Source organism: Solea senegalensis, linkage group LG14, assembly GCF_019176455.1.
Source record: "Solea senegalensis isolate Sse05_10M linkage group LG14, IFAPA_SoseM_1, whole genome shotgun sequence".
In the NCBI taxonomy this organism is placed as follows: Eukaryota; Metazoa; Chordata; class Actinopteri; order Pleuronectiformes; family Soleidae; genus Solea; species Solea senegalensis.
The window spans coordinates 3,641,030-3,656,233 of NC_058034.1; the positions used below are offsets into that span (position 1 = coordinate 3,641,030).

The window sequence follows — 15,204 nt, forward strand, 5'->3', positions numbered from 1 at the left end:
AGACCTGGGTTTTACCTAAACCTTTAGGCTAAAGGAGACATTCCTGTCTCTCAATTGTGTCTTACAAAATTGCAGACACCAACCAATCAAGTTGCAGTTCACATTGCTAATTGTTAGACTCAAGTAAACTGTATAAATTCACACACCACAATTGTTATGCCGAACAGCAAAGAAGATCAGTACAATGACCACATCAATTCATTGTCTAACTTTATATTCAGTACAATGCATTGTGTCAATATCTTCTCCTCTGTTTTTGTCATATAGCAGTGAATAAAAGCCAGAAAAATCGATCTTACTGAAACAATATGTTGCTGTCGTACCAACCTTTGATCCTTTAGGTATAAAATCTCATCACTTCCCCACAACATCAGTATTTTAGTGTGAAATTGTGTCATCAGGAATTCAGTGAGTTGCAGCCAAAAACATATTTTCTGAGGCCACAATAAACTTGATCCTTAAATCTAAGTGAACTTTTTGCACAAACTATAAATAAGATTCCTCAAGGCATATGAGATGTCGTATTTATTAGAAAGGAGCAGGCGGATAATACAAAAGCACAATGCCTCTGGTCACAGCTGTTGTCAGCATTGAGGCATAAAAACCCGACAGATGCTGCATGAAAATCCCTTGCTGTGAAATTGGCAATTTTGTTTGATAAAGGTTAAATCAACATCAGAAGTATTACAATTAACACAAGACAAATTTGATCAAGATTACATTCTAGACATCTGGTGTATGCAAACATGATATAAATAAACAAAGAGAACCTGCATAAAGATTATAAATACACTAGTTCAGTATAAGATACTGTAGGATGTTTCACTTTCACTTTGGTCAACTCAAGTACAAAATGACATATCTTTGCATTTGACCTACTTGTATATTGCTACAAAGATATCTGTGGTTTAAGTCTTATCTGATGGGACTTTGACTCAAGTGCTGATGTGAGATTAATGGACTTTCTTTAATGGTCCTGAAACCTCTGAAAAACTAAATGTATGAGTCTTTTCAGAGAGAATGTTTATGATATTGTAGACTTCTCTGTCAAGACTGCATCATAACTACTTTAAGTGTTATCCAATTTTGTGGGAACATAAAGTCTGGGTCAATGCCAGTATAAAATGTCATAAAATATTTTATTATTCACTGAAACCCCTTAAAAACACATAATTAGAGTAAGAGATGCCCTTTCTCTTGCAACCACTGTTACAAATAACCATTACCTAGTTATTTACTGCTTTGGCCTTATGTTGAACCAAGAAAACTCTTGATTGCTATGGCTTTTCTACTTTTAGACAGGCTAATCATAAGAATTATACTGACAGTCTGTTTGGTAACCCATGGCTGCTCTTCTTTAAAACTCATTATCATAGCATATTGTGTAATAATATGGTTCATATTATAGTTCTCATCAATTCAGCCCAAATATACTTCAGATTAGAAACTCACTGGTCTGTGTCATTACTTTTAGCTCTATTCATACAATGGCAACTATAAGGAATTGGCTGGATGGACGCAGAAATAGAAAATGCAAATGATGGGTGAGTGGGTGGGGTAAATACATAAGTGAGCTAAAGGCTGCACCTTAATTTGACTGTGCATTTCTAAGCATCTCCCATTTTGCAATAAATGTCCTGCTCTTACAGTTGTATCCCTTGTGGGATGGTTAATCCTAGAGACACCAAATTATGCAAAGAAGCTTAAAAATGGCTGAAGAACATTTTCACATCTTCACAATGTTCTGGAAATACATCTCACTTCCTAATCAAAGCATGACTGATAATTAAAACTGATATCTGAAGATGCATTTTGGAAAGCTTAGACGAAATTCAAATTATAGTGTCTTATTAATAACATGCCTTCACAGGAACAGGGCAGGTACTGCTGCAGTCGTCTAGACAACACTAAGCTTTAATCAGGCTGCTCTTTGGTTAATTATGTTGAGCCCAATGCTCACAGAGGACGAGATGAAAGAAGAGGGTGGGAGGTGTGCTACATTGTGTTTGAGTAGGGTAACGAAGGCTGAAGGTTTTCATGTTTGCTCTTGTTGGGATTGCAGAATGTGTGTGGGTACCTCTTTAGGACTTTTTCTGGCTATGCAGATCTGAGTGTGTCTGTGTAACTTTGATGCAAGCATAAAAATATCAGATATTTAACACCAACCTGGGGGAAATCTCCATTTCTAGGAAGGTTGAGGCTGGAAAAGTCCACGTCAGGGAATCCCGAGTACACATCCATGTGCACATCCGGAGTGGTGGTGGTAGTGCTGCTGTTAAAGTGGTATTGCCTGGAGGGAAAAGGAGATACTTTATGTGATAAGTTGCTACTTAGCCAGGTAAAAAAATAGAGAAATGAAGGGTACGGAACAAAGTATGAACAAATGCAACTGTCAAAGTGTATAAGACATTAAAGTGTTTTCACAACAAAAGATATGTTGCTGTTACAGTAATACATGTTTGTCTTGTTAAGTCAAAACAATACAAGATAGCAATACAGTACTTTCATAACAATAACTGATGTAACACTAAAAAAAAAACCACTTAACTAGTTTATACGAGTCCTTTATTGGTGACACATTGAAATGATTACTTAAATTATAGAACAGAACGATACCAGTGACAATTAGTGATAATAACTACATGAAAAATGTTATATTTACGTGTTCAAACAACCAAAGAAGCAAATCATACAAAGAGAAGAAATGCAAATACATTAGATGTAACATCATTTAGGAAAATAGACATGGACAGAGAAGGAGAGAGGTAAGAACTAGTCCAACCTGCTGTGAAGATCCAACATCCACCTTGTGTCAACTCCTAACATTCTCCCTTCAGCCCAGAGTAAATGCACACGTCTACAGATCTCAGACTATGAACTGTTTTCAGTTTCTGGCTGAGTACAACTCTCATAACACAGCAAACCAACAGTGAAAACAGTGGTGGAGCTACACAAAAAATGAAAGCAAAAGTAAACCTCCATAGGGTGGAACGTGTTTCTCTTATCCAATCAAGTGTCAGGACTCCAGCTCAGAGATAATGAGCTTGGCCAAACCTATTCATAGGATTTGGCTCTGTATACTCAACCACAGGCCAGAGATCAGCGAGACTGATTGATTTAAGTTCAAAACACACCAAGAGGATGAAAGGGCAGCCCCAAGCTAGTATATTGAAGCTTGTCTATTAAAACCATGGACCCTTTGATATTTCTTTTTAAGAACAATTACATGCAGAAAATTCAAAATATAACCATTCATTTTCATATCAAATATACTTGCTGCAACAGCTGCAGAACAATATACAGCAAGACAGACATCAACCAGCCAACAAAGGACATAAACTCACGGAATATAAAAAAAGAAACAAATAAAAAGAGAAGAATATTGCACATGCCCTAAAAAAAAACTTAAACATGTCGGTAAGACCAGATATAATAATAAAATTACTACTACTAATAATAATGATAACAATAATAATTATGATAATAAAATACTGTAAAAACAAAGCAGTAAGTGCAAACTGTGTTAAAGTAAAGTGACAGTGCTGGCAGTTAGCTAACTTGTTTTCTTCTTGGAATAAATGAGCTTGAGAGGTTGGTTTTACATTTGCTTATTATATCATTTAATGATGTTTTAAAGACTTGCCTAGATTAGCATAAATATCACTGGGCTGTAAAACTGGGCTGTGTGTTTACTTTTGGTTTTATGTTGACAGTGATCACTGGTGGATTATTGTTTGTTTTTGATGGCAAGTTTAAGTGATTGTTGTTTTCTGTAGTCATGCAAATAAAAAGGTTACATGCTGTGTGACATTCAAATATTGGCCTTCACACTGGAAAAAAAGACAAGTCCTCTTGTATAATCATAAGGGGAAAATATGGTCATGAGATCCTTCTGGTAAAGAACCCGTTTAGATCTCTTAAAGATGAATAGTAAAAATCATTGACAGTGGAAATCCCCTTCATGGCCCTTTAGTTAGCAGTGACATGACAGTGATATTATTATAGCAGAATCCTTGGCAGGTCTGCATCAGCTACCTTCCAACAGCATAAGCCAGTTAAGGGCTCCTGGCAAAGGCAACAAGTGACATGTAGCCTTCTGATAGCACACAGTCTGCAGATGATCACATGAACCTTTGTTTATGTGTGGCTGAAAACATACTGACATAAGAGTATCAGTGAACTACTGTGTATTTCAAACGAATGAGATTCAACAATGAGAATTGATGGTGCAATTTATCATGAAATAACTGCAAGTTATTTACTCTTCACACTTTACATTAGCAGGGATTATGCACATGTGTGGGGCAAATTCATTACTTTAATTTATTTGTGGAGACAGAAAGAGTATTAAGCTAGTGTTAGTGTCATTTAAATAACAATGAGAATTACGCAACATTCAGCACATTTTACTGCATCAGCTTGATCTGGTTGTTCTTCTGTCAATTCTGTCAAAAATGAATTTGAATCGTGAGAAATAAAATCACACCACAGTGATTAGCTGTTTACTAGAACATCTATTTTACAAACTAAGACTCTACTGCAAGGGTGACACCAGATAATAACCAACTGCCAGGATTCCTTGGACCAACTCTTGCTTCATGTGAATTCAGCCATGAAATATAAATCTGACGCTTGCAGCAGTGTGCAAAAAGTGAACTTTGAGTCATAAAACAGGGGAATATCCCACTGTGCAGCTGCAGGCAACAGTGAATAACACAAAGATGGCAGGCAGTGGGTTCGGCTAAACTTTGGAGAAGGGATATCAAAAAGTTCACCTCTATTGTTTCTTAAGAAAATCTCTGTAAACACTCAGACTAAGCTGTGTGGGACACACATAACCACACACACTGCAGTTAGCTCAGACCCAAAATACAGAGTCTTATTTTCCCACTGGCAATAATTGTTAGCGTGAAAAAAACATGAGCACAACAGAAAAACCCAGTGTATTTTTGTAATAACAAACTGAGCATTGTTGCATTTTCTGTATTTTTTTGTTGTACATTGCTGAGGTGTAGTCACAGAACATCAATGGGGGAGAAGGCCACTAGTGATGTTGTTGGGCTGAATATTTTAGCGTTGCAGTGCTAGAGACTGGCAGGTTTTGGCCTTGTCTCTGTATCAGACACATTGTTTACTCCGTCTCGTCTGTTTCTGGCATAGAGGTCTCAAGACCAGACTTAAATCAAGGCAAATCAACACAACAGATTTATTTATATGAATGATTATTGTGACTGGATGAAAAACCTTTATTACAAACACTAATGTAGGTCATTCAAGTTAAGAATTTCTTGTCTCCACTATCAGCTGCTACCACTAACCACCCTATATGGCGTAATGTTAGGTTCATGAAGACAAGAGCAGAGATGCAGCCAAATCATCTGTTGCATTCCTAAACCACAATGAATTTGTTTGCATATTGCATCTATCATAGAATACACTACATACAACAGTGCCACTCCCTCACTTGGGAGAAAGATTTAGAGGAATGACAACAGAGAGTGAAGATTGATTGACCTTTTAGGTAGCTGCTTTGACCGGCCATAAACAGAGGGGACATTTAACAACTTCATCGATGACATAAAATTAATGTTCAAATACTCGTTACAGATTAAATACAATACCATGTTGTAAATATAGTGGCCCAGTCTTAATCTAGCCTCTGCCTTGATCACTACAAGTCTTGGTCATGTCTCAGTACACTCTGGTTTTATGTGGTCTTGAATATACCACCAGTTTTGATTCAGTGCAGTTGATAATACAACAAAATATTGGATGGGAACAGTTAGGCAAAGTTAAAAAACCAATTGCCTTCACTATTCATTCCCTTCCCTTTAATAGAGGACAATCAGTATGTTTATCTGGCATGAATATAATAATCACAAGCTATAGTCTTTTTGTGTGATCAACTGATTAAATATGAATATGATCTGAATAAGCAGTCTTTGTATAAATGCTTGATTAGCAATAGTACACCATGTGCTGTGTTTACCCGTCTCACCACAACCATACAGATATAACCAAAGTAGATAAACACACAAGCATTTATTACTGACTGACACCTTTGCAGCAGTAAAAAAGTTAGATAAAAGCAGCAAATGATGAAAGGATGTGTTTGAGGTGGTCACGTTTAAAGATGTGAATAAAATGAAATTAAAGACACATTGATTTCCCCTGTATGTCTTTCTGTCATGAAAAAAACCCAAGTAGGAAGGAATAGATGATTACTAGACTTAAAAACAGAGGCCTGATGATCAGAGTGATGCACAAGTATGCTAAGTCACATTAGAACAAAAGATTCACTGACAGAACTCGAAACTGAGCAAACACCCTGACATGGTTCTTTCAAGAGGGGGGTCTTTACAAGAGAGGATATTATTCATTTAACCACAGACACATGATATCAATCATTTCTGTACATTGTAAGATGGAGAGTGAGATAGGGCTCATGTTGTCAGAAAATTCCACTACGGGCAAACCTGAAAACCACATGCTGCACACTTGCGTCACCTGATGCTTGAACTGAATGTTCACCAACAACAAAACAAAAGACCACATATTCCAGAATAAGCTCTGTTATGTTCTGTGTTAGTTTTGCCCTTTAAAAAGTATGCATTTTCTTTCAAATATAAAGAACAGATAAATACACCTATTTAGACATCAAACAACCCATCAAAAACTCAAATTTAATCCACATAATATCTTAGTGGGGCTCCAAAATATATGAAAAGATCATTTCATGCCTAATAGAAATTCCTGTCTACTAAGAACTGAAGCCAGGTTTCTGTATTTTCAACAAAAGTAATTGCGTAGTGGGCTGTGATCTCCATTAAACGGATGACGTACAGACACTGACAAGAACTGTAGCTGCTTCCATGTGGTTGACAAGTTGCTGCTAAACTACAAGGTCGTTGAAGACATACATGCACATGCAAACACACACGAGAAAAGAAAAAAAAAGTCTCATTGAGCAGTAAGGTCATAACAACAGAGCGGAGTTGCAAGATGTTGAGATTAACTCCCTTGGTAAAGCTGACGCCAGGCCACCCATGACAGGAAATGAAGGAGAGCAGATAAAAGAGACCACCCCCATGAAGTGAACCGGGTAGTGTCCGGTTAAGAACTGAGGTATTGATTTGATTGTATTTCGTCACTCCAGGTGTCAACAGTGCAATACTGGGTTAATGCACTGTCTTTTAATAATTTTGAATGCCTTTCAAGCAGAACTATGCAGGATTTTTGCCTAATTTAACAGCTTCGAAGTCATTGTGAGGGTTAAATGGCTTGTTGTGGGAAGATTGGGGGCTGCCTCCACCCCCCCTTCCATCTGTTAGCAGAAAACCAGCCTTGCAAGATCATGGCTGCCGACACAAAGTCCTCGGAATCAGGAGGTCTCCCGAGAAACACTAATTGCTTCACAGTACTTCACACAAAGCTATACCAGCTATAATATCAAGGCATAGCATTATTTTAGACGTTCATCATTACAGAGTGAAAAAACTGTCTAAATGCGCAAAGGGCTACACACAAGTCAACATCGGACTTGCTTTTTGAATTAAATAAAACATTAGCATGCAGAATGGCATGGACATAACTCCACGGCTTGAGTTCGCTGCTCATTGAAAACAAATGCACTTGGCCAGGAGAGGAGGGGGGGGGAGGGGAGCATCAGCTGTGAATCTTTACAACAGTGAGGATACAGTGGTAGACAATGGATGGATGTTTACAATGGTGTCATAAAAACATGTACTCTGAAACTATAGGGGCAGCTCTGTAGAGGGAAAAAAGGCAAAACAATCGTTCAGACTTGCAAAGTTCCACTTTAATTTGTGCCCTACAGCAAGATCAACAAATTAAAAGGAAATGTATTTGTTTGTTGTCTCAGGTGTGGTGATCTCACATAATAATACATGAGTCTAAAATAAACACCACAGGCAGAACAGTTGTAAGACTACCACAACATAAACAGAAGAACTGGACAATTGTGTTGATCACACAAGTCCTGTGGGTATATATTGCACTGGCAGTTTACAGCCTTCAATCTAAAGGAGAGCGTCTGTTGTGAGTACTGAGCGTATTATTCGTTATTCAACTTTATCTTTAAGTCTCTCAGCTGTCATATGCACAAGTGCACAGTATATCACTTTATTTTTTTCAGCTCATATACCACCAACATTAGCTAACGGCTGACGTGGGAGTTTGTATTTACTTACTGGTTTCCAGATTGCATAGGGCAGTGTATGCTGTATCCAGGCTGCTGAGAAAAGGATCCCCAAGATCCAGAGGGCGCATATATTGAATTCTAAAACACACAAAATGAACACGTCACACGTGGAAATACATAGAAATACACTAAACATGAAAAACACAGGCTCTATATATAAAACCAACAAAAACTATATCATTTGTTATGGTCAAAAATAGAAAATACTGCAACCATCACCAGTGCATTCTGTCCAAGCACTGTAGGTACAAACAATAAAATATGATGCTCACATAAACCTAAATGTATATCTGTTTTTGGTTCAGAGCACAGCAAATATGTAGGCCACGGTGGGCGCCATCATCTCTCCACTGTGCAGTATTTTGAGAACAGTCCACACAACCCTTTTTTTTTTTATTCAACTAGTTGAGCCCTCTAAATCACTGTCACTGATGACATCACAGCTTACACTCAATCTTGAAAGCACTGGACTATTCACCCTATATCCACGGAGCCTCTAGTGGACAAATGATGGAGCCAAAGTGGAAGCAGCAGAACACTATTTCTTTACCATGGCAATACACGGCGGCAGCAGCAGCTGTTCCTGCAATGCATGAGCATCCTGCAGTTTGTATTTCACCTGATGTGGAAACTAAAACCCAGGTTTGGTGATGTAGGACACTAATAAGGCTCTCACTTGGTTCTATTTCTGGCTTTGAATAAATAACATTGTGTTCCACCAATTTAAACAAAACGCAACTGACCTTGTTGCTGTGTAAATACTGATACTACGCCTTGGAGCTTTTCAGATTGTTCATAGCTTCACCATCTGGAGTTAATAAAGTGACTAAATATGCTAGGGTATGTGTTAACTGGAAGGATGACTTCTTTAGGTCGTCCTTCCATCTTGCAATGCACAGTAAATCAAACAGTGCAACACTAAAAACAATACATTTAATTATTCACATTTGTTATTAATTGGGAATTACAGACAGTGTCAAAGAGTCAATTATCTCTTAATGATAAAATTTAACACAGATATCAAAATATCCAAATTGGTGTTTAATTGACACTTTTAGTGTTACTTTCATACTGTGTAGAAGAAGACAGGGAATGACCACATCATCCCATTTTGAGGTGAAACAGGTGATGTTCCCACAAGTTAAAACTTTACAATCGCTCTCCAGTTACCATGGAAAACGCCAGCTCTGCCTCAAGGTGGATAGTGTCTGAGTACACTTTGTTTTGTTTCTTTGTTTCAGTGCACTTTAGCCACATTACAAAACATGCATGCTTGGAGGCCCCCAGAGAGGCAGATCCTTTTAGTTTTTACGTGCCTAGACTCTCAGTCACTGGCATAGACACTCCAGGTCATTGGAGACTTTTTTTCTTTTTATGAAAGGTACTTTAAATCAGACTTGAACCCAAAAGCACCACGAGGGCGAACAAATGTCTTGGAAAATAAGTATATTGCAGTAATCTCAAATAGCAGACACCTTATCTTAAACCTTTAGCACATTAACATATCTGCATGCCCAGACACCACTAGAAAGGAAAGACAAAATCTGGGTTAGACATCTCGTTAATTGATTGGAAAATAATTAATTACCAGCTGTGCCGTGCAACAGTACTACAAATAGTATTCACTTTGTTTTTGTTGCTATCTCAGCCAGGTCTGATAGTTTTGATTGACCAAGTCCATTTTCAGATGAAGGGCACAGCATGAAAACAATGTAAAACATAGTTCTGTTCATTAATAATACCAATAACTACAACAACATAAAACAACCAAAGTTATGCACTGGCGCTTTAAGTGTGTGGATGCAAATAAAAACAATTATATACCTCCATGTTAGGGGAGACGGCAGAGAACAGGCTGCTGTCCAGCTGAGGGCCCTCTGGATGCAGGTAGTTCTCCCCGTCCATGGCCAGCGCTGACGAGAGAGTGGGCATCAGACCACAGCTTTGCACATGACCACCAGCTGCCTTAGGCTACGCACAGTCTCACCCACGTGCTGGCTTTGTCCTAGATTGTACTTCTAACAAGGGTAAAAGCTCTCCATGACCTGTGGAAGACAGTGAAGATAGAAGGGAAAAACAATCATTAAGTGAAGTTCTAAATACCCTTTTTTTTGTACAAAAATAACATCAAAATAATAAATAATACACAATAGCATGTAGAGAAGGCAATTAATGGCAAATGCTAGACATCAATGTAAGGAAAACTATAATGGTTTTAAATAACTATGGTTTATTCCACTTCTTTTAAATGGCGCCCTATCTAAAACTTCAAACAGTCCATCTGCATGATGATTATTAAAAAAAAGAAGCATTGAGTACAAATAAGAGCTGTAACACTGACATACAGAAAGAAGATAGTACTTTATTTGGAACAGGTATTGTAGGATTCATTCTAAAAGGTGTAGTAAATCTTTAAACAAACAGTTAACACAAAACAAATCCCGTCAGAGTTCTTCGAAAGCATAAGTTGGCAATAGAATATAATGTGTGACTTTTTATCTTTACAGACTGACGGCCCTCATTAAGTGGCTGCCGTGTGACCTCACTGAAGTTTCCACATTAATTGGAGAACCAATTAAAACAACAGGAAGTTCACGACAGTGTGAAACATATGGGGTGCAAAAATGTTGAAACCCGAGACTTGAGGGTGTTACACTTAAGCAGCAAAATATAATAAATTTTCACAACTTTAAAGCATAATCAGGTAGTTAACATACTACGCACTCACAAGGCCTTTTCTGTGTGCATGTGTTTTACAACTGAAGCAGTGGGTGTCCAATATAATGATAAGCTTGTCCAGACTTTCTAAGGCAGGAAGCTTCCTGCAATGCGAACAAGGTTCCCACTATAGTCTCTCTTCTCTTCTATACATACAGTACATTTATATATTACACATATTATATGAAAACAGGGATGAAGACATCACAATCGCAGTAGTTTACATTTTCTTTAAACATACATTACGTCTCTTTTCCCATTTAATTTGTCAAGTAGATACAACTGACCTAAAATTGGGAAACTGGCCACAATGACCTCCTTTGTCCTGATTCAGTTTTTACACAGAGACAAAAAACCCTCTGAGTCAAAACCTGGCAGCTTGTACTTGTTCTGCTTCCTGGCTCTTGGTAAGTTTTGTTAAGAATATAACTTACCAATGTGTATGAAGTCAGCTTTAGGTTACAATCACAGATTATAAATCAACAAAATGTTAAAAAAAAAATTAAAGCAACATTATTGATTTCCTTTTCTTTGAAATCAATTAATAATTATCTCTCAAAGCCCATTCTGGAGATGAATCAATTAGTTTAAATGTCGACAATGTATGTGTGTAATGCCTTGAATGTTCCCTTGTTCCAAACTAATCAAACTATTACCTTCCTTCACCTTTTTTAATTCCTTCTTCCAGTTTGCCACTAGTATTGAACACAAGCCAGACATATTCACAGGGGACAAAGCTAAGGTAATAAATCCTAATAGAGTACACAAAGGTCTAAATAAGAGGGCCTTTGTGTGTCTAGGAGTGTGCATGTGCATATTACAGAGAGCGAGAGCAAGTAAGAGAGACCTGACCCAACATATTCACCACTCACATAGCCAACACACACAAAGGGAGGCCATTTTACCCTCAGGCTGCCAGTGTGATACTGTCCAGATAAGGATGAAGTAAATGTGGGGAAGCCCAACGCAAAGAAGCAAAAGAATACGAGACATTTTCTCAATATGTACAGCCCGATTCAGGTCTTCAAGGGCCACATGATAGCAGCTTAGCTCATGGTCGTCAGGGAGTGTGTATTGCACCCTTGTGAGGCTCCCTTTGGTACTGCAAAAAAAATGTTCTTGAATGCAACTCTCTCCCAAGGACAAAGGTTTCCTAGAATCCAATTCAATTTAGGACAAAGATAAAATAGGAACAAACAAATCTATGGTGGAGTGGAATTATTCACATAACTACTTCAGCCCAAGTTGCAGGCTTCAAATAACAAAGGCTAAATGCATGTATGTAGCGAAGATGAATGGGTTAAGCATGTATTATCTATACAAGTTAAAAACCACACTAACAGATCGCAGGTGTGTAAGTGGATAAGCAAGTGTAAGAAACTAAAATGAAACCTAACTTCGCTCATTTATTGTGTAATTCAGTAGAATTTTGTGGTTTTCTGTGACATTTATGATACTGAGCTTGTTGTCTCAAAAAGATAAAGATCAACATGTATGTCATGATGATGTGACAGCAGTTCTTGAGATTTGGGGTATTTGAAAAAGCTGAATTTAGTAATATACTATATGAATAAATAATTGCCCAAGAGTACAGTAGTAGTACTAGTAGTAGTAGTAGTAGCACATGTTTTACAAAGTAAATCTATCAATGAATGCTACAGTTCCTTGTTTTCCTGATTAGACCTCATAATGAATATGCTTTTGTACTGCCCCATGTCATACTCCAGAATTGCATTATGATAAACACAATGTTTAGCAAGAGGCTGTTTTCTCCAGCATCTTCCCATAATGCCCTATCCATCATTCCCCCTACCACCCACAGCTTCCAGTACGATGCCGGTCACTGTTCCTTAGCAACAGAAAAATTTCTGTTTTCTGCTGTCCCCCGTTTCCTAACCCGACCCCCTCCCACTCCCCACTCATCCTAGTGAGCCACAGGATAATCGATTCTGATCATTGTAAGACTGGACCCAGATATCTCCTTCCAGTAAATCAGCAAACACCCCGCTACTCCAAACCTCCACAGAGAGGAAGACGGGAGCAATGAAGAAAGCCTTCAGTGTAAAGGAGAGGCTTGGAGTTACGGTGGAAAGAAAACAAAAAATAAAGGATGAAGCAGAACCGCTGCGGCACAGTGGACACAAGGAGTTCATTCAACAAAAATCAGCAGGAACACATCAGTCTTTTTAGTATCATGCATGGCTGTTTAAAACAACTACATGGATAATATTTGAATGTATAGCCTGTATCAGAGAGAGAGAGAGACTCTTTTGTAGTGTAATCTGTTAAATCTGCTAATTACTTCAAAGGTTACTGCTGGTTCTTGTGCAGCCTCCTTCCATATGTTCCGCTCTCTGGGTGGCCAACACAGCTCTGTGCAGGATTAGGCCATGTCATGTGCAGTAACTGTAGAATGTTTAAAAAAGCCCACTCACTATGCACTGAAGAAGCCAAATGCACAGAAATATGTATGTATATATATATATATATATATATATATATATATATATATATATATACACACACACACATATATATGTATATATATATATATATATATATATGTATATGTGTATATATATATACACACACATATATATGTATATATATATACACATATATATATATATATATATATATATACACATATATATATATATATATATATATATATATATATATATATATATGTGTGTGTATATACTGCCAAGTTTTAGATACACTTCCTCATTCAAGGTGTGTCCAAATTTTTGACTGGTAGTGTATATCCCTTTCCTAGGCCGCTGGTTCATCTTGTCTGTGTGAGTCACCCTGTGTCTGTCAGCCAGACAGAGGTTAACAAGCAAAACGGCTCTGTCACTTCAAGAACACAAGATGCACAGTCCCTCACAGTTGTGTTGGTTACAGCACCCAACAAGTGCTAGCTAGCAAACACATGAGGTGAAGTGAGGCTAAAATGCAGGCTTGGGTATTAAAGACTCCCTGGTTGTGAGCTGGTGGCCTTTACTGACTATTAGCTGCTGCCAGGGCACATGGGGATCATCCAGGGAAGTGTGACTTCCTTAAGCTGCTAAGTCACGATTAGGGATCACAAGGTGAACAAAAGCGTGTGCCATCTCAGGCAAAAATAGACTGCTGATATACAATTCTAGATGAGGTTGATTGCATAATAGAAGGGAATCTATTACATACAAGCACAAATTCACCTGAAAGACATTTAGGTCATAAATCTAGGTTCTGTCTCTGCCTTCCACACATCGCAGAAGGGGGGTGGGGGCGTGTTGGCTATGAAGGTGTCCAGAGCCTACAACCTTGGGGCGAATGTGTCATACCTAGAGCCTTGACACAGAGGGGCTTATTGAGTAAATTATGTGAAAATGAATGATATATGACAAGCTATAAATTCCAATCCAGATAATATGCACCATAACACGGTGACTGAGCTCCATGATGATGGTGTTTTAATCCATGAAGGGGTAAAAACAAAACTTGAACAGAACAGAATGGTGTTAATCACTCCTTATTGCATGCTGACCAGGGTTCAACAATCCAAGGTATACCTGCAAATTTCAATGTGAACAAGGATTAAGCAACCTCTGCCAGGTATACACGCAAATCTATCTCCAAGTCAAAACACTCTGACTCATCCAGGAAGGGATGGGTTCAGAAGTCATCATCAATCGGCTTGCCAGAAATGAATTGAGGCCAACCAGAAATTCCTCTCAGTGTTCTCCCAAAACTCCTGCTAGATCTGAGTTCTTGCTTCTGTGAGTGCAAAAGTCCTTGTGATCTACTCCATACAAATGACCCTGTGACCACAGTTTGTGGCTGCCTCCTCTGCAATGGAACATGGGCCAACTCAAACTCCACGCAGCCACCCTCCTTTAGCATGCATGAGAAATTGGTCTGGAGGCTGGAGATAAAGGCATGTGATCGGTTAACCTTTGCCACGTATTGGCTACATATTATGGTTTACAAAGCCCTACAGCAGAAAATCCGTGTTACCTCTTCTAACCACATCCAAGTGTATCTATCAACATAGGTTTGCTTAATTATCATTAACCATAATCTAAAAACACATGTGGCACATCTACAACAGTGGCATTTCAGTCGTTTTTCACTTCCATTTTGTCTAATGCAGAAATCTACACTGGCCATGTTGCACTTACTGTATGCGTGACACTGTTTGAAACCATGTCAATGTGCCGTATTTAATAATTACATGTGTTGGTATACCTTTGTGTTAGTCAAAAGCTCTGTGAATA

General features: G+C 38.1%; 1 protein-coding gene across 1 annotated transcript in view; it reads right to left on the reverse strand.

Annotated features, from left to right (window-relative positions):
• The window catches only part of si:ch73-63e15.2 (protein strawberry notch homolog 2), a 62,535-nt gene that overhangs the window by 38,573 nt on the left and 8,758 nt on the right, over positions 1-15,204 (reverse strand). Inside the window, exons 2-4 of the mRNA XM_044044381.1 lie at positions 10,046-10,266; positions 8,211-8,299; positions 2,167-2,290 (exon numbers count right to left, since the gene is read on the reverse strand). Of these exons, the coding sequence (XP_043900316.1) occupies positions 2,167-2,290; positions 8,211-8,299; positions 10,046-10,153 (321 nt within the window). The 5' untranslated portion in view covers positions 10,154-10,266. The remainder of the gene's footprint in view (positions 1-2,166; positions 2,291-8,210; positions 8,300-10,045; positions 10,267-15,204) is intronic.